A 25,148-nucleotide genomic window follows, 5' to 3' on the forward strand; every position below is an offset into this window, starting at 1 on the left:
TGCTGTGGCCTGCACTCTTGGTACTTTACTGCCTTACTTTCCAGCTGATAACCACATTCCATGGACTGTTTTTCATCTGCTAAGACACACTTACTGGAGGTTCATTGTTTTTATGTTTAAAATTTTCTAAACTATCTGTGTGTCTGCAAACTTTTGTTTATAACATTATGTATGATTATTGTTTATATATTTTTTTCTCTGTTCTCTAGGGAAAGCCAAATAAATAACCATGGCTGTTCACAAAAAGAGCAGGCACATGGTGAATTTAGACAAAATGCTAAAAACACATGAGGTGACCGTTGCCTGTAAGTGGTGCTGCAGAGAGGAGAATGAGATCACTTTCTCTCTCATTAATACGCAACACAACTGCATAAGAAACATCCTACTGGCCCGGCAGAAAGATGGGGTCAAACAATGGAGGCCTGTAAAACCTCTACCGTTATTTCCTAAACCTTTCAGGTATGTTGTTTGCTGCCACTTTGTGGAAGGACAGGGATGCGTGAAACATAGAACAAAATGTTCCTATGCAAGAAGCACAGAGGAGGCAAATGTTTGGAACTTCCTGAAAGATACAGGCTTGGAGTATGATCAGTTTGTCAGATTAGTAAGATACGAGTCATCAGCAGAACCACGTGACGCAGTGGAAAAGATACAGCTTTGTTTCCAGGGAACTTTTTTGGAGCTTTGTGAAACCTGTTTTTACCAAAGCCCACAGAAAATCTCAGTTCTCACAGAAAAGCAGATGCATTATGCCTCAGGACATACTTGGAAACCTTTGCTGGTCTTTTGTCCTAAAGCAGGCCCTGAAAACTATGTGGCCTACGAGGAGATCAGACCACTGACCAGCACTGTGCGGTGGACATACTGCAGATATGTGCAGAAAGGGGAGCCATATTGGCATGGAGCACATCGCTGCTGGTTTGCCCACAGTCAGGTAGAGATGGCTGTGTGGAAGGCAGAAAAAAATGGGGGGCTTGATCGGTCGAAGTTGCTCAGTTCCTCCCAGGGACAACAGCACCAGCAAAGCCGAGTTCACTACTGCAAAGCCTGTAAACAGCAGCTCCTGTCCAAAGAGGAGTTCATGAACCACTGCTTCACTGTGAATCATAGAGAGCGTCTCATGGAAGACAGAACATCCAAATGGAAATACAGAGATCCACCACAACTGTACAATATCTTCACCATGTGCAAGAGGTATGCTTGTGATTGTTAATGACTTATCAAATAAAAAATCTTGAGTACTAATGTCTTCAAATGATCCTCCTGCAGGCCCTCATCATGTGAATATGGAGACAGGTGTGTTGAAGCTCACAGTTCAGAGGAACTGGAGGAGTGGCGTAAGCGAGAGAAAGAGATCTGGAGGAAAGTCAAGGCTGCAGAGGACCAGGGTCTACTATCCTACCAGGACAGTCTTCTCAGGGAGTACAGGAACAGCAAAGACCAAGAGTTAATAGTAAGGCTGATTATCAAAACATTAGACAATTGTATTAAAACACTGCTATGTCAGAGTTTTAAGTCAATGTTACAGCTAAATTTACTGCAACGATTTGAGAATTATGAATTATGAACACTAATGCACTAAAAAGTTGCGAATCATAAACAGAAGTCAGGTCTATGCAGGACAAAAAGCTTGAAAGTCATCTTGTGTGTGTTGCAGATGAGTGAGTTTGTCCCTGGGGTACGTGTCAGTTGTGAAACTGATTTGTGCATCTCTGTCAGAAAGGAGGGTATACCACATCGCTGGAAGCTCAACATAAAGTCTAAGGTTTGTTATACCTCTTTTTTGTAAAGCCCTTGAAACTGAAGACATTGCCCTGTTTTATAAGAAAAGCAAATCTTTGTAAAGGTGAAATTTAGCCTATTTCGTGCTAATTATCATTTCAATTATGCTAAATATGTACATGTCTCTAATCCACATAATGACAAACTGGAAGTGAGCCCAATATCATACTCTTTTGTTGCCTTTCAGGAACCTTTGGTGGTAGTTGCTTTACTGAAACAGGTCTCCGGAGCCACATTTACCATCAGTGACAACTACAATGAGGAACGTACATACTCCTCCTCTGAGTGGTTCCAAATCCCAGACTCTGGGGACTATAGCTATAACATCCCTGTGTCCTTTGTGTCTCTCCGTCCTGGTCTTTTTGAGCAGTGGCTGGTGTTGGACTTCGATTCGAGGCCAGTGCTTCTGCAAAAGCTAAAAGCCAGAGTTGGTGAGCAATTGTTTCCTCACCCTGAAAAAATTCCAGACAGTGTCTATGTAACAGAGGTCACACAATCCCCTGAGAGTGAAAGGAAAGCTACCTCAGTTCAAGAGGACTGGAATGAAGAAAACAGCAGAATTGTTCCTTATCTGGAGAGAGCAGCAGAAGAACAGGATTTGTTGAGCAAATATAGGCCTTCAATTACATCTGATTTTAACATAGAGACAGATGAATCAATCAACCAGCATAATTACAAGAAGAGAATGCACAGCTTTTTGTACCAAGAGGAACTGGTGGAAGATAAACTGATTAGCAGGTAGGTTATTTATCTATTTGACTTATCTGTCGGTGTTGATACTTGAATTTATCCTGAACAAATTTGTCAAAGTAAGAAAACAGACTTACATTTTCCTTCTACTCTTTGAAACTTTCAGACTCAATCTTCTGGGCAGCATCCATTTATCACAGAACTTGTGGGACCCTTGGTTTGGACTGAAGTTTGCTCCTCCAGGAATGCTTTTTGGTACAGTGACAATGTCACACCCAATTACCCCCAACACTCCAGAGGGTTTCATACTGAAAAGAATGGTCCAGTCAGTCCTTGTGGGACCAGTATATGCTTCAAGTCATCAGCACAAGCAGGTCTACGAGGCCCTCATTATTCCAGAGACAGACAGCCACACACAGTTACATCTGCAGCTCTCAGAAAGATGCTGTACTGACCTTGAGCTTAGGGACAATAGTACCTGTAAGCTTGAAGTGCAGTTCCAGCTAAACCACCAGTTTTTCTGTGAGTTACATAGAGCTGTTGATCTTCTACAAGACCTGAGAGTGGTTCTGCCAGATCTCAGCAATTGCTGTGTCCCAGCTCCCATCACAACACCTGCAGGTACACTGAATCAACACAAACTGAACCAGAAGCAGCAAGCAGCCACAGATTTTATTCTTGGAAGACCTGATGGTAAAAGAATTGTGGCACCACTGCTGATATACGGGCCTTTTGGAACAGGAAAAACCTCCACTCTTGCTGCAGTTACACTGGTACTTGTTCAAAATCCCCAAAACAAAGTCCTGATCTGCACACACACAAACAGGTAAGAATGCTTCAGTCATGTCATATTGCCAGTAGCCAATGTTTAATGTAATGAAGGGATATAATACAGTTGAATCATTGTCAGTCATAATTTTAGTGTTACCTACATGAGGGATATTTTTTAATATCTCTCCCACTCTTTCTGGACCTTCTTTTATTTGTCCCTTAATTTACCACCCACCACCCTTACCCATCAACATAACATCTCCTTTTGTCTTTTCATTGCAGCTCTGCTGATCTATATGTCAAAGACTACTTTCATGAACATGTAACTGCTGTAAGTCCAAACAACTGGATTTACAGACCCCTCAGAATAAAGGCTAAGGAAGTGTCTCTCAACAAAACTGATGAAGTAACCAAGCAGTACTGTCAGCTATCAAGAGATGGTTCACACTTTGAATTCCCAGACAAATACACTCTAGACTCAGCCAGAATCATCATTACCACAGTTCAGATGGCCAGGTTCTTCCATGACTTGAAACTCCCATCTAACTACTTCAGCCATATTATGATAGATGAAGCCTCTCAGATGCTGGAGTGTGAAGCTCTGATGGCTGTGGGCTTGGCAGGTGAGGGAACACGGGTAGTTTTAGCAGGAGACCACATGCAGATGGGGCCCAAGCTCTTTTCTGTGGAGGACGACAGATGTTCCGACCACACACTGCTCAATCGTCTCTTCTATTACTACCAGGCTGAAAATAACAGCACAGCAAAAGCAAGCCGAATCATTTTTAATGAGAACTACCGCTCCACAAAGGAGATAGTGGATTTTGTGTCCACACATTTCTACGTAGGAAAAAGCGATGCCATAAAGGCCAGTGGGAATGTGCCATCACACCCTCAACTCCATCCTCTGCAGTTCCACCATATCCGAGGACAATGTCATTTGGACCCAACAACCATGTCGTGGTTCAATCGTGAAGAGAGCCAAGGAGTTGTTGAGATTGTCTGGAATATATTAAACAACTGGCCTGAGGAATGGGAAAGGTGTGATCCATCAGAAATCTGTGTTCTCTCTCAACGCCAACAGGTATTGCACTTCATTGTTCAAAGCAATTCACACTTTTTTTTTAGTTCGAATGGCTTTGATTATTAATGCATGGATGGTTTAAGGACACTGTTCAGTATTTTGACATTAATTGTGTCCCTTTTTGGGAACATCAAACTGATTAAACTTTGCCCACAATCTGCCTTTGTCAAACAGGTTTTAGAAATTAGGTCAAACCTCAAGCAGCTCAGCCTGTCCAATGTTACTGTGGAGAGTGCAGAAAATGTGCAAGGTACTGAATTGTGTGAAACTGAGGAAATATGTGTCTGCAATGTTCTTTGCATTGTGCCATTTCAAATTGTTACTTCATCTTGTTTTGTTACTCCAGATGTCTGTATTTTCTGTGCTTTTCTTATGCAGGAAAACAATTCAGAGTCATTGTGATCAGCACAGTGCATACCTCAGAGAGCCTGAAGCTGACAAGTCCAACCTGTCTGGAGTTTTTCAATGACACTCGTGTTCTGAACACAGTAATGACTAGAGCCAAGTCCCTGTTGGTTGTAATTGGAGACGCTGCCGCTCTCTGCTACTATGGGAAGTGCTCAATGATATGGAGGTCGTACATTGACCACTGCATACGCAATGGCAGTGCTCAACCTGAACACATAACAACAGACTTTGTGAAACAAGAACTCCAGGAGGTCTCAAGATTTTGTGGAACTGATGAGGATGACAATGGTGACACTGAATCTTCCACTTCGGAGAGCCCTGACCTTGAAGACCCAATACTCAGAGAGCTTCTTGACGAGACCAAAGACTTTGAGATTAACGTGACAGAAGAAGGTCTCTTTCCTATTCCAGAGGAACTTGGCAAGAATATTGTCATGCATGCAAAAGAAAAAAACCAAGACCATTCTGAACATCAGTGGAAGACAATGTTAAAGAATTGCCCTACACGTTACAAGCAGTGTTACTTATACATGGAGAGATTTGACTCAGGTTATGCCACACCTCTTGATGATCCAACTCTACAGATTGAGATAAGGGGCACAAAAAATGTAGGCCAGTCATTCCATAGAGATCAAGTGCTTGTGGAGATATTGGATGAGGAGGAAAATCAAGGGAAAGTGGTTCAAGTGCTCAACTCCATGGATATATCAAGGGTATTTGTCTGTACCCTTGACATCCAAGACAGTCAAGTAATGACACCAATAAACATATGCATTCCCAAGATTTATACACCATTTTGGAAGGACAAACCAAATTACATTGCAGTGCGAAAAGAAAAAGACTTGACATTTGAGAAGTTTGTTGAGATTAATGCGGAATCCCGGAGAAACAGTCTCTTTATTGTCAAAGTTCTGAAGTGGCGGGAGAACTTCCGTTACCCTCTAGGAATTGTGGTAAAAGTCCTGCCGAAAGTCACTTCATTGGATGCTGGGTTAGAAGTGTTAGATATAGAGTTCCGATTGCAAAGAACTCTTCCTCCGCCTGTTCAAAGAGAACTTACTGAACTTATTAATCTGTCAGCAGATACAGGAGATCGAAAAGATTTTCGTGGGCTGACAACTTTTACGATTGACCCTTCAAATTCACTTGATCTTGATGATGCAATCAGTGTGACAGAATACGACACAAGCTATGAAATTGGCATTCACATTGCTGATGTTGCAAGCTTTGTGACCAAGGGAAGTGAACTTGACAAGTATGCAAAACATCAAGGAACTGCATTCTACCCTCCCGAGAGAGAACCGGCATACATGTTTCCCAAAGATCTGAGTACTGATTATTTCAGTCTGCTCCCAGGTCAGGACCGACGTGCCATTTCATTGATGGTACAAGTCAATAAAGACAATCACAAAATACAGCAGAGAAGTTTTGTTAAATCTGTGATCCGTTCACAGCGAAAGCTGTCCTATGAAGATGTAGATGAGATTCTCCAACAGTCCACTACAAAGAAGCAATGCTGTAACAGTATAGAGGGATGTCTTGCTGTGGCATGTCACCTTGCTGAAACTCACAGGAAAGGCAGGAAACAAGAAGACTGGTGCTACAAGTCACCTGATGAAAACATAGTCATTGGAAACAGACAGTCCCACAGAATGGTCGAGGAGCTCATGATCATGTTTAATAATGCTGTTGCTGACCGACTTCTGTGGGATGAGAGAAGCAGAAACTGTACACCTCTCAGATGCCAGAATGGACCTAATAGAGAGCAGCTTCACAACTTTGTGGAGGAGTATAGATCATATATTCCCTTGTCCATTCACTTTTCCTACCAGATTAATGGAGCAAAACAAGAAATTGACTCCTCTGACTCTCAGGCCTTCCCCATATTGAAATCACTTCTGCAGAACCTTGAAATTGCAGCTCACAACAAAGACATCAGCCGAATCATTGATCTCATTACAACAGATGATATACATCCTTGCCTGCTGCCTCTTGTCATTGCATTCAGGAGACTCATCTGCAAAGCAAACGTGCTACGCTCCAATTCCACACATCTCTCCAAAATTGGACACTATGACCTTGACCTGGATTGCTATACTTGGGCTTCTTCACCAATTCGGCGATATGTGGATGTTGTTATTCAACGACTCCTTCATTCTGTTCTTGAAAGGAAACCAGTAGAATACACACTGAAAGATATTGATTTGTTATGTGTTGAGTTTTCACAAAAGAACAACAGCCAATCTGTTTACAAAAGGAAAGCATCCTCACTGAATCTTGCTTCAAAGTTGAGCTGTCAAAATGCAAGAAAGGTGGCTTACGTTATCGAAGTCACTCCAACAGGGAAAAATTTCAGGGTATCCTTTCCAATGAACCGACCCTCCCTGCCAGAGACAACTGGAATAATGTTCAGGGACCTTCAGTTGACAGATCAACCCGAATATGATGAGATCAACAATTGTACGATACTGCATTGGAAGCGACGTGTATATTCGTTCACAAATTCTAACATTCACTATGAGCTGAGATATCAAGAGCCGGACTCACTTACAGCACCAATGCCTTTGAATGCCTGGAGCAACCTACTGTCTGCGCTCAGGAAAGAAGACTGGAATGGGATGCTTCAAACTCTTGAGAATATTACTTCAACTGTAAACCTCAGAGCATCTGAGAGAACAAGATCATCAGTATTGTTAAATAATTCAAAAATGAGAGAGAGTGATATGAAGGATCAACATTACACTGAGCTTATACAAAAGGTGAAGCAAGGGGAGATACTGGAAGTGCAGCTGGGCACAGACACTGCAAGGGGACTACTGGTGCCAACAGTGCAGCTCCTTATCGTCCATCCAAAATTTGAGATTTGCTTGGAACATTCCAAGGATCCAGTTTTGTGTTTCTCAAAATATGCTCTCCGTTCTGCAAGGACCTCGTACAACACTTACATGGAATATCAGAGCATCTGGAAGCCGCTTTCTGAAATGGAATCTGCCTGCAATGCTGTTGCAGAAAATGAAAGTGTTGTCTTGGAGGATGTAGCGCTGACCTGGAAACAAACAAAGAGGGAGCAAAATCTCCAAGGATACTTTCGCCTTCCAATCGACAAGAAAAAAGAGTGGGCTCTTGAATGCGACTTCAGGAATTGTTTCCTCTGCATTCGTATGAGGACCCAAAGAACGGACCAATGCTCAATTCAAACAGATGCTAATGCTTTCTCTCAGTATGTAGACCTCACAGACATACCCTCTGTCATCTGGGTAGCCCACGGATTAACAACCAGAGTCACAGACGAAGAGGACTCAAAAAAGCTGATGTACATACAAATAGACTTTTGTATAAATCATAAATCAATGACCAACATTCCAGACAGCGTTTTTTCTGTGAAAACAAGATTCACAGTGGAGCTAATTCCAAAGCTACTGCCTGATGTGTAAGTTGGCAAAACTGAACATTGTTAATATACAAAAAGTGATGCTTTTTTTTTAAAAGTTCATAAATATTGTAAATTGTACTGTTATGGACTAGTTTGGTTAAATTTATTTACTGTATTAATTCCCTCTTCAGTCGCAAGGAGAACGCAGTTGACAACCTGACCAAAGCCAATCAACTTGTTAAAGAAATAGCCATGGGTAAAAGGAGACAGAATGAAAGTAAGAATAATTACAAAATGACATATCATGAATAAAATAATTGAATTATGTATTTTTCAGATTTAGTTACTGTCTTAGTTTTGTTCTGAATGACTGAAGTCTTCCTGTACTATATAACACTGTGTACCTTAATATTTGTTCTGGTGTTTCTAAGACTAATTTTCAGTGCCTCAGTGTCCTGCACATCTTTGTCAGGTCTGCACAAACACATCTAATTCAGCTCAGCTAGAGCTTGGTTAATGACTGTACAGATGAAACATTAGCTGTGAAAATCACTAAGGGGCAAGTCAGAAAAAAACTGTCCTGAAACCCTGAAACCTTATCCTCTCGCAGACACCAAGATTCCAAGACAGAAATTTGCCAGATGTGACATTGCGTCTTCTGGATTTAAACCTCTCAACAACAGTCAGTGCAAAGCCATACGGGAAGCACTTAGCAACCGATTCACGCTCATTCAAGGTCCACCAGGTAAGAAACAACTGAACTGCTTAATTTGACCATTGGACTACTTAATTTATTTTAGTTCAATCTGGTAAAATCAAGATTAGTGGGCGTGGTCTGAGTTTATGGTTGTTCTCATCAGAAAGAACCTTAAAAAGTTCTTGTCTTTCTCACAGGTACTGGAAAAACTGTGGTTGGAGTACACATAGTATACTGGTTCTTCAGAGACAACCAAACTGTTAATATTCCAAAGAAACAAAAAGCTGGTGATGAGCTGCCCAAGAAGAAGTGTATTTTGTACTGTGGACCTTCAAATAAATCAGTGGATGTCATTGCTGGTAAATGCTAAGAGGATCAACTCTTAAATTTAAATAGGGTTAAAACTTGTTAAGAGATGACTGCATTTTTTCCCCTCAGGCCAGCTCCTAAAGCTTAAAGCAGAGTTGAAACCCCTCAGGATCTACAGTGAGCAGATTGAGATGCTGGAGTTCCCTTACCCAGGCAGCAGCCTGAAGCTCTCCCGTCGAACCATCAGAGAAGAGAGGCCTAATGAAGAGCTCAGGTACGCTACTGCTGCTTGCTGAATTGGCATTCGGCGCGTTGTCTGTGTCCAATGTCCTTTTCCCACTAACAGTGATACTCATATCTCTTCAGTCTTTGCTTTCTTGTTATTTAATTTGTTCCTGATTTGGTTATTGTAGTAATTCTGTTGTAGTAGAACTGTTGTAGTAACCCTAGAAGATTCAGGGGTTTTTTTTTAATGAATGTAAGGGCAGGGGCAGGGGCAGGAAAAGAACACTGAGAGGGACACAGTTTCTTTTAAACTGCGGACACACAGACAACTGTACTTATGCTGCGATAGCTTTATCCCTGACTATCCCAGCAAAAGCACTTGGAACCATGCACACACAGTCCCATAGCATAGCTGAATGAATACAAGGTTCTAGCATCATGTCTTCAAGTTTGCAGACAAGACACTGTATTATGATATGTCAAATTGTCATGCTATAATTATATAAATACATTATATAAATAGCTGTGCAACACGTGAATAACTGACAACAGCACGCTTAAGAGGTTGTGACAGACATGTTTGTTCAAACTTACTTGTTTGCTACCCAGCTAATAATATTTAAAGTGATACAAGCAAGTTGTTCATACATCTTGCAAAATGAACAGCCGTCAAAAACATGAATGAAACCATGAATGGTCAAGATATACTGTCCAATTTTCAATTTACAGTTTGTTTAAACATAATATGGGCTTGTTGGCTGGCCATGACTTTTATCATGGTCAGGATTACAATACCTGGTGGGTTCATTACTTTTAAAACCACTCTTCATTAAATGGTCTCTGTGAACACTATATTTTGTTCTCACCAACAGTCCTGTACCTTAAGTCAGTCGCTGCCTGTTACCTAATTAGTGAGGGATGTGGGAGAGTAGAAGGAACAATGAAGGATAGCAGAGGGAATGAATAAAGCAAATCAATGAAATTCATCACGGTTACAAATTTTTGGTATGGACAATTCAACAGTCTCTTCATATTGGTGGGGATGTGTGCCTCACATTACTGAGGAAATCTGCATGTGTGGAATAACATGATCGCTGAACTGCCCAGTGCTGCATTTGGTTAAGGCCTAAACTGTGCAGAGGTGTGTCTTACATCTGCGATTCATGTTTTGAGTCCAAGCTGTGCAAAAAAACAAATAAACAAAAAAAACCCCAAAACAAACAAACAAAAAACAGAATAGTACACACTTTGAGTTTGCTTGACAGTAAATGCAGTAATTAGCAATTTTAAATTTAAATGATTTAAAATACTTTAAAAAATGTATTTAATATTAATATATTTTTCATTTCTACTCTAAATCTAATTCCTTTAATTTTAATATTTTCATTTAATAATTTTAAAGTCATTTTAAAAATCACTTTTAACTTATATGGAGTAATTATGCAGAATAATGAGAATTATAATTGCTTCATTTTGTTCTGAAATAACTACATATGCCTAGGACTTTTTTCTATGTTTTTAGGTCTATCACTCTTCACCATCTGGTGAGAAAGCCTGATAATCCACGCTCAGCTGAAATTCTGGCTTTTGACGCAAGAATTCAAAGAGGAGATGACCTTACAGAGGATGAGATTCAAATGTAAAAATGGAAACAAAACTGAAAAATGTTTAAGAAAAAAAATACTACCTCATTTTTGTGCTGCGACTATTTCGTTCAAATGTTTTTTGCTTTTCTTTTATTTAACTTTTATTTCAGTTAATAATTAGCACAGAAGCTAATCTGTGTGAGGTTGCTCACAATAATATAGATTGTAAGGAAAATTGTGAGAGTAACTTTTCATTTCTTTTAATGTCTTTTTTTCACAAGCCTTCTGTATTAGATTAAAATTAGAGATGAAAAAAAATATTCAGAAATTCATTTGTGTTCTTTACATATAATAACTTCACTTTTTCCACCTTTCTTTTAAGCTATAAGAAAACTCTGCAGGATGCCCGGAAACACGAATTGTTGCAGCATGACGTCATCCTTTGCACTTGCACGGCAGCCTCAAGCCCAAGTCTATCTAAAGAACTGAGTTTTCCCCAGATCATTATTGACGAGTGTGCCATGGCAACAGAACCGGAGGCATTGATTCCTCTGGTCACACACAAACCTGAACAGGTTGGGCTTGTCTCCACAGCAGGGTTACCATTTTCAAAGGAATTTTGGGAAATGGCAAAACATGCTGGAATTTGGGGTCCAATACAACCTATATACACTAAAGACGAACAAATTACCGCATAACTGTGCGTAACTGAGACACTTTGTAGTTATGGATAGAAGCAGAACTCTCACAAAAACTTGGGCATTTGGGACAGAACTAAAAAGTGTAGCTATTGCTATGTAATTAACTGTAATTCATTTGTTAATTTGCTCCTCAACATGGACCACTGTGGTTCAATCCAGAGTCTAGTTAGTGTTGTCACATTTGTCACCTGCCCCAACCACTTTCCATTCCACTACAGATAGACTGACATAAAGTGATGAATGTCTTTGTTTTTGTTTGGGCTTCTTAGGAAAAGGATAAAATAAAATGAAAACACGATGTGGTTCAGTTGTCACCTTTATTTTAGATGCACACAGAGAATTAATGATAACGTTATTTCATCCAGAGCAATTTGTTTGCCAGCTGAAAAGGGAAACCTGAGTCATAGCCCATGTCAATAGTGGTACATTTTCTTTTTAATCTATTATCCTCAGAAATCTGTGTGAGAATAAGAAATATTTGTTTTATTAAGTATAATTATGCACCATAATTAGCGTAACTATAGCAAGGCTACATTATAATGGATATGTGTTACAAAATTGTATATGCAATGTATTATGGAGAAAGAGTGTGGGGCTTAGGGAATGCCATAGAAGTCTTGAAGTTGTTTTTAAAGTTTCTTTTGTGATTTTACAGATTGTTCTACTGGGTGATCACAAACAGTTGCAGCCTATTGTTCACTGTGACCTAGTTCAGAGGTTGGGAATGAAGACTTCTCTGTTTGAGCGCTACATGGACAAAGCACTAATGCTTGATACACAGTACAGAATGGTAAGAGAATGAACAACTCCTGCATGAAATTATGAGTTACATGTTATGTAATATTAAAGTAATTCTGTCTGTCTTCTTCAACATTTGCTTTTTTCTGTCTGTTTATGACTGAGCTAATCTTTTTTAAATTTTGAAATACTGTACCTTGATTTTGTCCCCCAAGAGTTTAATTAATTTTTTCTTAAAGTAATGTCCTGAATATTTGTTTTCAGTTTGTTTGCATTTATCAGTGAATCAAATCACTCATGCAATGTATGAATTAAAGTGATTATGTAGGTACAAGATGTATAATATTGACATACAACGTGACTTAATCTGTTCTATACTAGAAGGGAATTAGCGAGAGCTCTTGAAAGTTTCATGTTCTTTATGAACAGTATTCTAATCCTTACCATATTAGGTTGTCCTCAGACTGAATACTGCATCAAATATGCCTTTTTTCTTTCTTCAAGCACGAAGACATTTGTGCGTTTCCCTCTGCGGAGTTCTATCGTGGAAATCTAAAAACTGGTGTGCGGCGGAAGCCAAGTCTTCTCCTGACTCAAAGTTCCTCTGGCGTACAGAGACAGACATCCATTATCTTTGGTCATGTTGAGGGAAATGAAGAGAGTCTGGTGGTTTCAACTGAACGAGGGAATGAGAACTCCAAAGCAAATGTGGAGGAAGCTCGGGAGACGGTGAGAAATTGATTGAGAAATTCGTTAAAAACAACAACACCAAAAAAAAAAGAAAAAATCAGTGTTACAGAGAATTCTGTTCACAATTTTGTAACAGACAAATTTTCAGGTTTCCAAGTACTCCTAATTTTGTGTTTTGTATTTTATACAACACTACAACTGTCCTATTGTACTTAAAAAATGTCCGTGTTCCTGAAGGCCTGAAGAATGAGGAAACTTTCAGGAAATATTATGGACCTCCAATTTCTAATATCTGGCACTTGCTAAATATCAGTTATTGTCATTCTTGTTTTAGGTACGGATTACTCGATTGTTGATACAGGCAGGCGTGAAGGAAGAGGAAATTGCCATTCTAACACCATACAATGCTCAGGTTGCTAAGATCAATGAGACCCTGGCTAGCTACAATGTCAGAAATATCACAGTTAACACCATCATGAAAAGTCAAGGCAAGAGTTTTTTTTCCCCATTTCTAATGCATAAATACATCAGAAATAAAATATTTTATGTGTAGATAAAAGTAAACACAAAACAAACAGGTATTCATAGTACATCCAGTGCCTATTTTGCCTCAGAAGTAATTTGGTTTATAGTATTCCAAGAGACATTGGTCTGTTTCATACATTTGAGAGGAAGCATGTCCTTGCCTTCACCATACCCGAGCTGTCGTGGCGGAAGGTTGTGGAGAAATGATCAATACAAATCTGAACTAAAATATGTTGAACTGTTTTTGGCGACAGGAAGTGAATGGCGTTATGTCATACTGTCGACTGTGCGTTCTTGTCCTGAGGAAGGTCTTGAAATGAAACCAACAAAAGCCTGGCTGCACAAGAGACTTGGATTTGTCATGGACCATCACCAAGTGAATGTGGGCATCACTAGGGCACAGGAGGGACTCTGCATTATTGGTAAGTAGTATTTCACAAGAGATAGACCCTGTATTATAAGACACATACCCCTTTTTTTACAGCGTAGGTTCCCAGTGAACAGTTTCTCCTGGACAAAGTTTCAGCACTTAGTTCACCTCCTGAATTTAGGGGAATAATAAACTAGGTGGACATACAAAAAAATTGCTACTGGCTCATCAGAGTCAGTGAACACTTGAGGTAGAGAGGACGGAATTGGAACGTTACTATAAAATCCATATTTTAAAAGGACAAAGAATCGATCTTAATCTTAATATGCTGCCTTGAATCGAAGAAGGATGTGTTGAGCAGTACCATGATGTGTGTTCTGTGTGCTTTAATAGGTAATGCCAAGCTGCTGAGGTGCTGTTTCCTGTGGAGGAAACTTCTGGATCATTACAAAGAGAGAGGCTGTATGGTGGATCCTGCCAACAACATCACAATTCAAAAAGCAACAAATGAAAAGAAATCCAAAGGAAGTTCTCAATCTATCCCCAGGAAGAAATAATATGCTGTTCTGTTATTTATTAAGAAATTTATTTTTAAGCAAGTGCTGACATAGTGATAATGTGTTTAAGAAAACAGACCTTTGGATTCTTGGTCATTATAATTTACATTCATCATTTCATCTTTCCTCACTGACTCATATACCAACCCCTTTCTGCTCAGGTTACTCCTATGCTTTGGATCTTATTGCACTTTGGGCTTTACCTTTAGGACTATCTATGTCTCACTAACAAGAGAGTCTTCATGGAGAGGAACAGAAAGTCACACAGGAATTAGGTCTCACAATCATCTCTAAAACACAGGAGAACTTATAACAGGACAAAATTTTAAGGCTAGAGCACACCAACTTGAACACAATGTGCTGTAGTACAAGACACAAGATATTAAAAAGTGATTAAAAGAATCGATTCAGTGTGAAATTATGTACACACACGAAATTAATTTTCAGAAAATCATAATAAGCAGATATAAAGGTTTGTGAATATTGAATATATGTACATTGAATATATGTATTTGTGCTGAAACAGCTTTGTGAAAGAGGGAAGACTTTGACTTTGTACATTAGAGCACTAAAATCATCCATGTCTTCATATCACCATAAATCAGTTTTTAGATTGCAAAATTTTACAGGATTCACTTTGACATATTTTGTACCATCAAAACTGTATATTTTATAGCATATCTAAATAAAATAAATGTCCCAAAATATCTTTCAGAGGATTTTTTTTCTTTTTTAGTTCTTTTTCAATCTGAGTTGAGTTGCCTAATTAATAATTTTCGGAAGGGGAGGTTCCTGGTTATTTATTTTTTCATTGTTTGTCATTTGAAAAGGAAAATTCATAAACACTGCTTCAAAGCATACAGAGAACTAGACCTACCTTGTTTCAGTTGTCAGGCAGTGCAGTAAAGGTCTAAGTTTCTTTTTCTGTATGCCATCTCCAGTGTTCAAAGCAATTTAGTATAAATTTCACATCTGCTTGATGTTGAGGGACCGAAGTCAAGGAAAAGATGCCACTGAGGTGTTTGACACAGCAACCAGAAGCAAACAAGAATATTGGTTAGATTTGAATGAAGTTTTGGACAACGATTTTTTTTAGCCATTAAAAAAAAAGATATCATAATCTCATTAGGGTTTCATTGCTCTCTTTGGGGACACAGGAGGTCCATGCTGCAGAGGTGCACTGAAATACGGAACTTCAGAAAACCATAATTCTTAAAGCCACTGTATTTTAACCAGTTGTTCCATTCTTCATGTATTATACCTGTCTCATATGACACTGCAAAAACTGACCAGTACTACTGTTGTAAGCCCCAGGTATTCATCCCAGTTTCATTAAAACTGACTCACACTGAAACTGCAATGGTTGGACCATAATTATCTGCATGAAAATGGCTGTGTTGTCAGAAGTTACTGTTTTCACAATGGTATTAATTCCACCTGTGATTTTATTTGTGCCAATAATCTTCAAACATAAACATGCTAATTGTATTATTATATATAGTTATATCTGTGACTGACACACACATGTGTGGTCACTAATTGTTCAAACCATTGAATAATAGTTCTTAATATTAGTTTATAAAACTGTGTTGGTATCAGCTATTGGTTTTTGAGTTCTATGCCATTGCTATCAGCTATCAGCAACAGATTGTCATTTTGGTGCAGCCCTAATTTTCCTGATAGATTTGCACCACCTCTGATATGACCTAGCTCTGTCTTTGCATTACAGGTCAGTGTCTGATTCATAAATTTGAAGATTGGCAATAGAATTTATTACCACAAATATGGGACTGATATATTTCTTCATGTAGATTTCCTAAATCTGTTAGACAGTCTTTCATGCTTACATACCAATTCTTGACCCTACGCTTACTTAGTACTGAAAAGATTGTTGCAGACTACCGAAAGCCAATAGTGTGTATTACGGTGCAGGGATGTACCCGAATCAGAATACGTTATTCGGGAAAGCACGCATAATGCGATGGAAACAGATATTTCTTCTATCCGAAGTTGCTCGCTATTATTCGGAAAAAAAAAACAAAACATGATTGACATGTCTGTGTGTCAGCCATATGTTTCTTCAAATTGATTCATATCATTTTGGATGGCCACAAAATAAACATGCCCATTCTGTTTGCAACATAGTATTTTGATTTCACTAACTAGTCGTTTCGTTTACTACACATTGAAAAGTGATAGCTACTCTGTAGTTGCCCCCACCGAGTCAGGTACAGGAGCTAGCAAGACAAAACCCTGGTGTGGCAACTGGTGTACCCTCACAACCTGTAATTTTAGCTGCATATGTTAATTTTCTCTATTAAAAAAACCCAGTCAAAAGTCATTTCATTTATACGATGGAGTATTAGGGCCACACTGAGGGAAACAAATTTCGGAGATTTTGAGGATAAAGTCGTTGATTAGCGAGAATAAAGTCATTATTTAATGAGAAAAAAGTCGTTAATTAACGAGAATAAATTCTTTATTTAACGAGAAAAAACATAATTTTTAGGAAAATATATTACCAGCTGTCACAACCTGCACCGCCATTTTGGACTTTTGGTTTGACATGTCTTTGTGCTCCTGTTCTCTGTCTGTCTCCGCCCCTCACCTGTACCTGTTTGTCCAATTATTACCTTGTTAATTTCTACCAATCCTGTGTTGCCCTGTTTAGTTCTCCCTCTATTTAAGTCCTAGTGTTTGCCTTGTACTTTGTCTATCGTTGTTTGTGTTATTTTGCGCACTGTCATGCTGCACCTTTTTGTTATTGGCTTTTGTTATTAGTTTACACCTGTATTTTGATCTTCATTTTCAGTAAAGTCTTCCGTTTTTGTCACTTCAACCATCGTGTCTTGTACTTGGGTCCTGCACCACACCACCAGCCGTGACAGAACGATAGACCTAACAAGGACCCAGCAAGACACTCCTGTCTCCCGGGCAGAGACGGTTCCAGCTCCTGACCTGGGTGCGGCGGGGCTCCCTCTCTCGGTAGGTTCTCCAGCCCCTAACCCAGGGGGGGGAATTTTTTGGGGGGGGGGCTCCCAGCCCTAGACCCAGGCACCACATGGACTGTGGTGCTGGGCCCAACCATCTCCTAGGGCTGTGTCCGCTCCTGGGTCTCCTGTCTCTGCCACCCTGAATCCCCTTCAAACAGTGTCTCCGAAGGCTCCATGGAGGGTGCGCTGCCCAGCGCGAGGAATGCGCTGCCTGGCGCACCATGGAGGGTGTGCTGCCCAGCGCGAGGAATGCGCTGCCCGGCGCACCATGGAGGGTGCGCTGCTCAGCACGAGGAATGCGCTGCCTGGCGCACCACAGAGGATGCGCTGCCCAGCGCGAGGAATGCGCTGTCCTGCCCTGTTCTCGAGGCCGCTTTCCCGGCCCAGGTCAGCTCCCATGCTGACGCCCTGTCCTGGTCAGCTCCCATGCTGACGCCCTGTCCTGGTCAGCTCCCATGCTGACGCCCTGTCCTGGTCAGCTCCCATGCTGACGCCCTGTCCAGGTCAGCTCCCATGCTGACGCCCTGTCCAGGTCAGCTCCCATGCTGACGCCCTGTCCAGGTCAGCTCCCATGCTGACGCCCTGTCCAGGTCAGCTCCCATGCTGACGCCCTGTCCAGGTCAGCTCCCATGCTGACGCCCTGTCCAGGTCAGCTCCCATGCTGACGCCCTGTCCTGGTCAGCTCCCATGCTGACGCCCTGTCCTGGTCAGCTCCCATGCTGACGCCCTGTCCTGGTCAGCTCCCATGCTGACGCCCTGTCCTGTTCCCGAGGCCCTTTCCCCGACCCAGCTCAGCCCTCTAGCCAACGTCGAGGCTGTTTTGAAGAGTCTGCTCCGTTCCTGTTCCTCTGCCAGTTTGGAAAATCTGTTCCAGCCAACCCCTCACCTGCTTGGCCGCAGAGGGGGCCCGTCGGCTGCAGCACCTTCGGTCATCCCTCTGTGCGCCCCCCCACCCACCCGGTCTGTTCTGGACTTTTGTTTTTCTTTTGGGCCGTCTGGAGCCGCCCCTTAAGGGGGGGGCTCTGTCACAACCTGCACCGCCATTTTGGACTTTTGGTTTGACATGTCTTTGTGCTCCTGTTCTCTGTCTGTCTCCGCCCCTCACCTGTACCTGTTTGTCCAATTATTACCTTGTTAATTTCTACCAATCCTGTGTTGCCCTGTTTAGTTCTCCCTCTATTTAAGTCCTAGTGTTTGCCTTGTACTTTGTCTATCGTTGTTTGTGTTATTTTGCGCACTGTCATGCTGCACCTTTTTGTTATTGGCTTTTGTTATTAGTTTACACCTGTATTTTGATCTTCATTTTAAGCAAAGTCTTCCGTTTTTTCACCCACATCATCGTGTCTTTGCACTTGGGTCCTGCACCACACCGCCAGCCGTGACACCAGCAACCAACAAAAGGGGTGAGAGGACAGTCAATGGCAGCCTGAGCCTGTTTCTGGCAACTGCTGTTTCAAGATTCAAGAAATTTATCATTGTGCAAGCACAATGTCTGCCTGCCACACATGTAAAATTCCTGATATCATAATATGTCGCTGATGTGCCAAAAGATTAAGTGGCCTATGTTATTTGTGAAATTTATACTAAAGTATAATTTCACAAGATGCTCCACGTTCCTCATTTCAATGCAGGCAGCACTGGCTGCTCTTCTGATGTTTCCCCTATAAAATAACTCATGGCCTAAAATTACAACTTTATTCTCGTTAAATTACAACTTCATTATCATTACATAACGACTTTATTCTCAATCTCAGATTTTTTTTCTCTCAATGTGGCCCTAATACTCCGTCGTACATTTACAACAGATTATGGAAAAGTGATCCCTATATTCTGTAGTGGCCCCCACCGAGTCAGCGCAAATTACTGTTGTCAAATAGTAATTCATGTTTCCCTAGCGAACTGCAGTAACATTAACACATCAAGAATCGCATTTAATCCCTTCAACTGAATGATATTTTTCTGTATCTTTACTATAAATGGTTTCTATTCCCAATGCAAAACAGAATCTTTCGATTTATAAAACATTTTTTCAGTTTCTGATTGTTCAATGTCCTCCAGTTAAAGACGGGGGAGATGGTGGTGGGGTTCAGACAGCTCATAGAACTTAGTTTAGTTAAAAATAAAAATACAAAAAGAGAGAGAGAGATGAAAAGTACAGTATGAGGATGTGGAAATACATTTCATGATTAATGATACACCAATATTAAATCAATCCGATGCTTTGAAGGCACAAAAATTGCATGGCCAATGAACATTACAGGTTAGCAAATACAAATTTGCGTGATTTAATGTGACTTCCAGTATAAACCACGCCCACTTCCAGTCTACTATCGAAATACACATACAGAGACAGATAATTTTGTTGGCTGCACCGATATAGATATAGATACAGATACAGATGTCTCGTACACCTCTAGTCAGCACAGGATTGTCTGTGCCTCTGTCACTCTTATATGCGAATTGAAGTGGATCTAGCATGGTGGCCATAGTGGAGGTCAGGTGACTGGCCAGAACTCGCTCCATGGTTTTACACAATATCGAGGTTATTGCGACGGGCCGAGAGTCATTTGGTTTACTTGCGCCTGGCTTTTTTGGCACAGGCCTGATTGTTTAATTCTTCCATGATTTTAGGACTGTGTGTGTGTCTAGAAGGGACTGAAACAACCTTGCAAAAACCCCTTTTAGCTGAGGAGCACAAGCAGTCTTTAAGAAGACGTGCTTTTAGACCGTCTGGGCCAGTGGTCTTGTTCGGCTTCAGTTTAAAAAGACTCACTGATAACTATAGATGTTTCTATAGGGAGATTTTTGCATATCTCATCACACTCTGTCCTGCTATCTAAAGTGTTGAATCTACCGTAAAACTGTTCAGGTCATTAATAAAGGTTTGACTGTTACAGGACTATCACCCATTTTATTGGATCTTCCCATTAATGTGTGCAGTCCCTCCCGTGCCTGTCTTATATTACCAGTTAAAGATTTGCCCTCTATTTTATTTTTAAAATCAATTTTTGCTTTAAGAATTTTCCCCCCAGTATGATCTAATTTTATGTTAGGTTACTAAAACGAGGCATCCCTGCATTTTCATATAGCTGGGGAAATAGACACAGTCTCAGTATAGCGGAACCTGAGTCACTGTGCAGGAAGCAGACGTTCGGTTTAGCTTGCTTGTCTCCTCTCTGGCCCTGGCTCTTGATTTACACAGATTGTCTAGGCCTGTTCTGAGATTGTTGGCTATGCTGCAAGAAATGAGAGCAGCACCTTCCTGAGTGGGATGGATACTGTCCTGCCCTAAAAGGCCAGCCTTGCCTTCAAAACTACTCCAGTTGTCTGTAAAGCCCACATTGTTTTCAGAGCAGGACACAGACATCCAGCAGTTCAGCGACCATCGCCTGCTGTAAGCTACATCACCATGCCGCATTGGGATGGGGCCAGAGCATATTACTGCATCGGACATCGCCTTCGCAAATTTACACATCTCTACAATGTTACTTTTAGTAACCTCTGACCAATGAAGGTGTATATCATTAGCTCCTACATGTATAATTATCTTTGAAAACCTATGCTTGCTCATTTACCCACCCCTTTCTGCTCAGGTTACTCCTATGCTTTTGATCTTATTGCACTTTATCTTTGGGCCATTAGTGCCATTAGAACTATCTATGTCTCGCTAACAAGAGTCTTCATGGAGAAGAACAGAAAGTCACACAGAAATCAGGTCTCACAATCATCTCTTAAACTCAGGAGCACAGGACAAAATTTTAAGGCTCGTACACACCACGTCCAACTCCATTACAGCGTGCTGCAATACAAGATATGTTACCAAAAATGATTGAAAAAGAACTGATTCAGTCTGAACAGTTCTGCATGCAATCAGATGAACCGGCTCAAGGAACAAAAAACGAAACCAAAAACGTTTAAATGTTTTGGAACGGAAACATTTATTTAGAATAATGGTAACCGGTTAATCGTGTTATTTTTTTCGTTCTTTTATTTATTATAACAAATTAAAATATTTTCTGCTTGCAATAACTTTGATGTAGAGTTTACTTCCTGTCTTCCTTTGAATGTCTTCGGACAGCAGACATAAATGTGGCCGGTGGTGATATAGTGTGAAAGTGAAATTTGGTGTGGTCTCCCTATTTACAACCAGAGGAAGTAAATATTATGCTATGCACCTTATAAAATGCTGGTCTTAGACATCAACTTCTTCAGTGTTTGATAGATAGGCTACCATGTAAAGAGAACTAATGATGGAAATAGCTAGATAGCTCCAGTTAGGCTAAACATAATGTGCCCCGCATGGCCTATTAGCAAGCTTGTTAACTGCCGTGTCAAAATGACATAGTTTGTCATTTTTGCCATTTAAACATTTTTGATTGACAGTGATTGCAAAACAATCAAATGACTGGGAAGCAACAGTGGATTTCGACCCAAGGACAGATTGGACTTCAGCGCTCCCAGTTAGTGATGCAATGCGTTTTTGCAATGTTTTGTGACATTAGCGACAGAGACTATAGGGTAAAATATCTATGAATAGACATTTTATACCGATATTTTTATAAAGATACATATGGTCATGTCACACAGCCCTACATGAAACATTATTAACCGGTATTTCATTTGGGTCTAAGCGGTTCGGGAACGATATTTTTAAAGTGGAACAGACAACCGGAACCCTTAAAATACTGATCGTGCTCGGAACGAACTGATTGAAAGAAAAAATTCTGGTTTGAAGCCCTGACTGTCAAGAGTTTATATGCGGTAACTTTCATTAAATAAGGCAGTTTCATGACTGAAATCAGGAAGCCATGAACACGAGAAAACCATGTTCTTCAGTTTTGCTAGAAGAGTTGTGAAACAGCATGCATGCATAACGGTCAGCTAGGTCTCTCTCACAATCAGCTGCATTTGCCAGCAAGTGTTGATATAAGAGAAGGGCAGCCCTGTGCTCTAACACACACATAGTCCACTGTCCTCTAACCACAGAAACTACAGTGGTCTGTATCACTGTTCATGGAAAATGGAAGTAAATTGCATGAGTTTCATTACTGCGGAAGTGTTAGGAAAATACACACACACACACACACACACACACACACACACACACACACAGCCTTATAATATCCTTTTTACAACAGTTTTTTCCAGTCAAGTAATTTGATTGGACAAGAGCATTCCAAGGAGTGCTGATGTAAAATGTAACGGCACTGGGACATTTTACTATTATGTATCTCTTCGCTGTACAGATTTTCCACTGCAATTGTTGATTACACCAATGTGAAGTTAATTCGCAGTTACCGACAGCGCAAATGTGGATACGTTTTCGTATATGAGACAAAAGAACCTAGCTAGCTTGCAGTTGGGTATGATAAACAATAGCTAGCTAGCAATCCTACCGTATATCTAGCCCGTCCATGTATGCTAAAAAGTAGCTCGCTAGCCTGTAGTGGGTAGGGTTGCCACCCGTCCCTTATAATACAGGATCGTCCTGTTTGGAAAATAAAATGATGCGTCCCGTATTGAATCAATAAGGGACGCAATATGTCCCGTATTTTCATACGCTCATGTATACACTAGGTCTTCAAAGTGCTAAGAATAACACAACATCAGGTAAAATCAAACCAGTTATACAAGTGGAGTGGGGAAGTTTAATTTCAGTGGTGAGCTACAGACCAACAAGCTCTGTGTGCTGAGTTAGACTGCACATCAGCGTCATCGTTTCCATTAGGTGTAACTCAGTGGTTGCCTTGTAGCTTACAATTAAAAATAGCACCCTCAATCACTGTGTTTTTCTTTTCCTTATTATTTATTTTCCTTATTATTATCTTTTCCCTTATTTCTCCACATAAAAGGTGGCAACCCTAGTAGTGGGCTATGAATAAAAGTGGCTTGTTTGCCTACAGTATAGCTAGCCTTTACGTGTATGATAAAAAGTAGCTGGTGTGCCTGCTGTTAGGTATGACAGCAACTAGCTAGCCTTTTCCTGTACGATAAAAAGCAGGTGGCTAGCTAGCTAGCTAATTAACCTGCAATCAAGAAATTGTTTATGGATAATTCCTCAACTATGGTCCATTTTTGGTGCTGCTGTCCTTTTGGAGGGGTCTCTGCCTAAAGGAAGATTCAAAATGAAACAGGGTTGAAGGTCCAAAGTCCAGCTTAAGGACAACACCAATATAGTAAAAACCATACATAAAAGACCCCTTATTATATAATAAAATAAATGACTGAGCTATTATTTATTTGTTATAAGTTTCTCTTGGTGTGAAGTATGTGTGACAAAAATAACAATTTTTTTTGTCTTTCTTATTTCTTCCAGGGACACAAAAATTACCATAGTTGAAGAATCACCCTTATGTGTAGCTTCACAACATGTGTAACTTTAATCCTGAAGGAACTATTTTTATCTGAAGGGCTGCATAAACAAAAAAAAACAATTTGATGTCTCAAATTATCGTTATTTGATAAACAGCCTTGTTTGTAGAACTGTTGTATAAAAGCAATATCACACAAGAGGGAGTGCTGACAAGCTGTATATCAGTATGATATACAGTATAACAGCACTCCCTCTTGTGTGATATTACTAAAATGACACTCTCTGTAAAATGACTATAATATACTGGTATGCTATCTATCTATCTATCTATCTATCTATCCATCTATCTAACCACTAATCTTAACCAATACTTGCATTTAGTTCAAAAAGATATCTGATCCAGCAAAGCACTTATTCTATATCTGCCCCTTGGGCTAGTTCTTGGAGCTTGCTTCTGCATACTTAGATGTACTGATTTAGGCCCATTTGTTCTGTTTTTTTGTAAGCTGCTGATGTGTATGTAAACGTGAATGTGAATGTATGTTGTGTGCAGCGCACTTTACATTTTATTTGTGTGTGTCTTATTTTGTCCTGCGTCTTGTTTTTTTTTCTCCCTCTACCTTCTTCGCTCTCCTGACACAGGTATCCCATCTGGCCTGGTGTTGCGCCCCGCCTCCTTGCTCCCGGTCGACCAACCAGGAAGGGAGTGCCCCTTTCGGTTCAACCAACCGGATGCAGAGCGCCAAGATTTAAAGAAGCTGGATGTGTTGTGTTTAGATTTCGATCTTGTTGTTTGACTCTGTGCTTTCATGTTTTTGCTATTCAAGAAACTTGCTGTTCTGTGTTTGACCTTGTATTTACGTTACTGACTTAGTTTCTGGAGTTGCGTCTCGGCTTGTTTGCTCTGGCTATCGCCGGGAGGAGGATAGGTTAAGGTGGGGGATCCCCACGCTAGTGTTTCACTGTGTATAGGGATAGGTAAGAGGCGGGTACCACTTGTGTATATTTTGTTATTAGATAGTGTAGTTAGGTTTCCTTTGGCTCTGCCACCTTTTTCTTTTGTAGTCAGCATGTGTTTGGTGGAGGTATTTTAGGGTGTTTTTTGTTTTGTTTCGTTCATTCCTTTGGCACCGTCTGCCGTCCTCTCCCCACTCCTGTGTATATTTGTCATTGTAAATATTCTTGAAAATATTTGTAAATATTATTATGATTATTATTATTATTATTATCTCTGTTTTTTGTAAATATTACATTTTTGCAATATCACCCATTTCCCCTGTACACTGCTCCCGTGTCTGTGTCTTTTCATCATCACACTGTCCCAAACCAGCGCAGG

General features: G+C 40.4%; 1 protein-coding gene across 1 annotated transcript; it reads left to right on the forward strand.

The window, feature by feature from the left end:
* Positions 1-229: 229 nt before the first annotated feature.
* Positions 230-24,565, forward strand: helz2a (helicase with zinc finger 2a). Its single transcript, XM_030778199.1, has 20 exons — positions 230-1,194; positions 1,270-1,453; positions 1,658-1,765; positions 1,970-2,520; positions 2,639-3,298; positions 3,526-4,327; positions 4,502-4,577; positions 4,706-8,165; positions 8,300-8,385; positions 8,719-8,853; positions 9,003-9,164; positions 9,244-9,388; positions 10,862-10,978; positions 11,308-11,500; positions 12,282-12,416; positions 12,869-13,093; positions 13,389-13,542; positions 13,834-14,001; positions 14,343-14,449; positions 24,455-24,565. Exons 1-20 carry the CDS (start codon positions 230-232, stop codon positions 24,563-24,565), a joined length of 8,544 nt encoding a protein of 2,847 aa, XP_030634059.1.
* The last annotated feature ends 583 nt before the right edge of the window (positions 24,566-25,148 follow it).

Source organism: Chanos chanos, chromosome 6 (genome assembly GCF_902362185.1).
Source record: "Chanos chanos chromosome 6, fChaCha1.1, whole genome shotgun sequence".
In the NCBI taxonomy this organism is placed as follows: domain Eukaryota; kingdom Metazoa; phylum Chordata; class Actinopteri; order Gonorynchiformes; family Chanidae; genus Chanos; species Chanos chanos.

Excerpts from the sequence above, each read along its gene's own strand:
- helz2a (XM_030778199.1), top strand. The coding sequence starts at position 230 with ATGGCTGTTCACAAAAAGAGCAGGCACATGGTGAATTTAGACAAAATG. Across the intron at positions 2,521-2,638 it reads GAAGATAAACTGATTAGCAG|ACTCAATCTTCTGGGCAGCA; the intron begins GTAGGTTATTTA and ends TGAAACTTTCAG. Across the intron at positions 9,165-9,243 it reads ATCAGTGGATGTCATTGCTG|GCCAGCTCCTAAAGCTTAAA; the intron begins GTAAATGCTAAG and ends TTTTCCCCTCAG.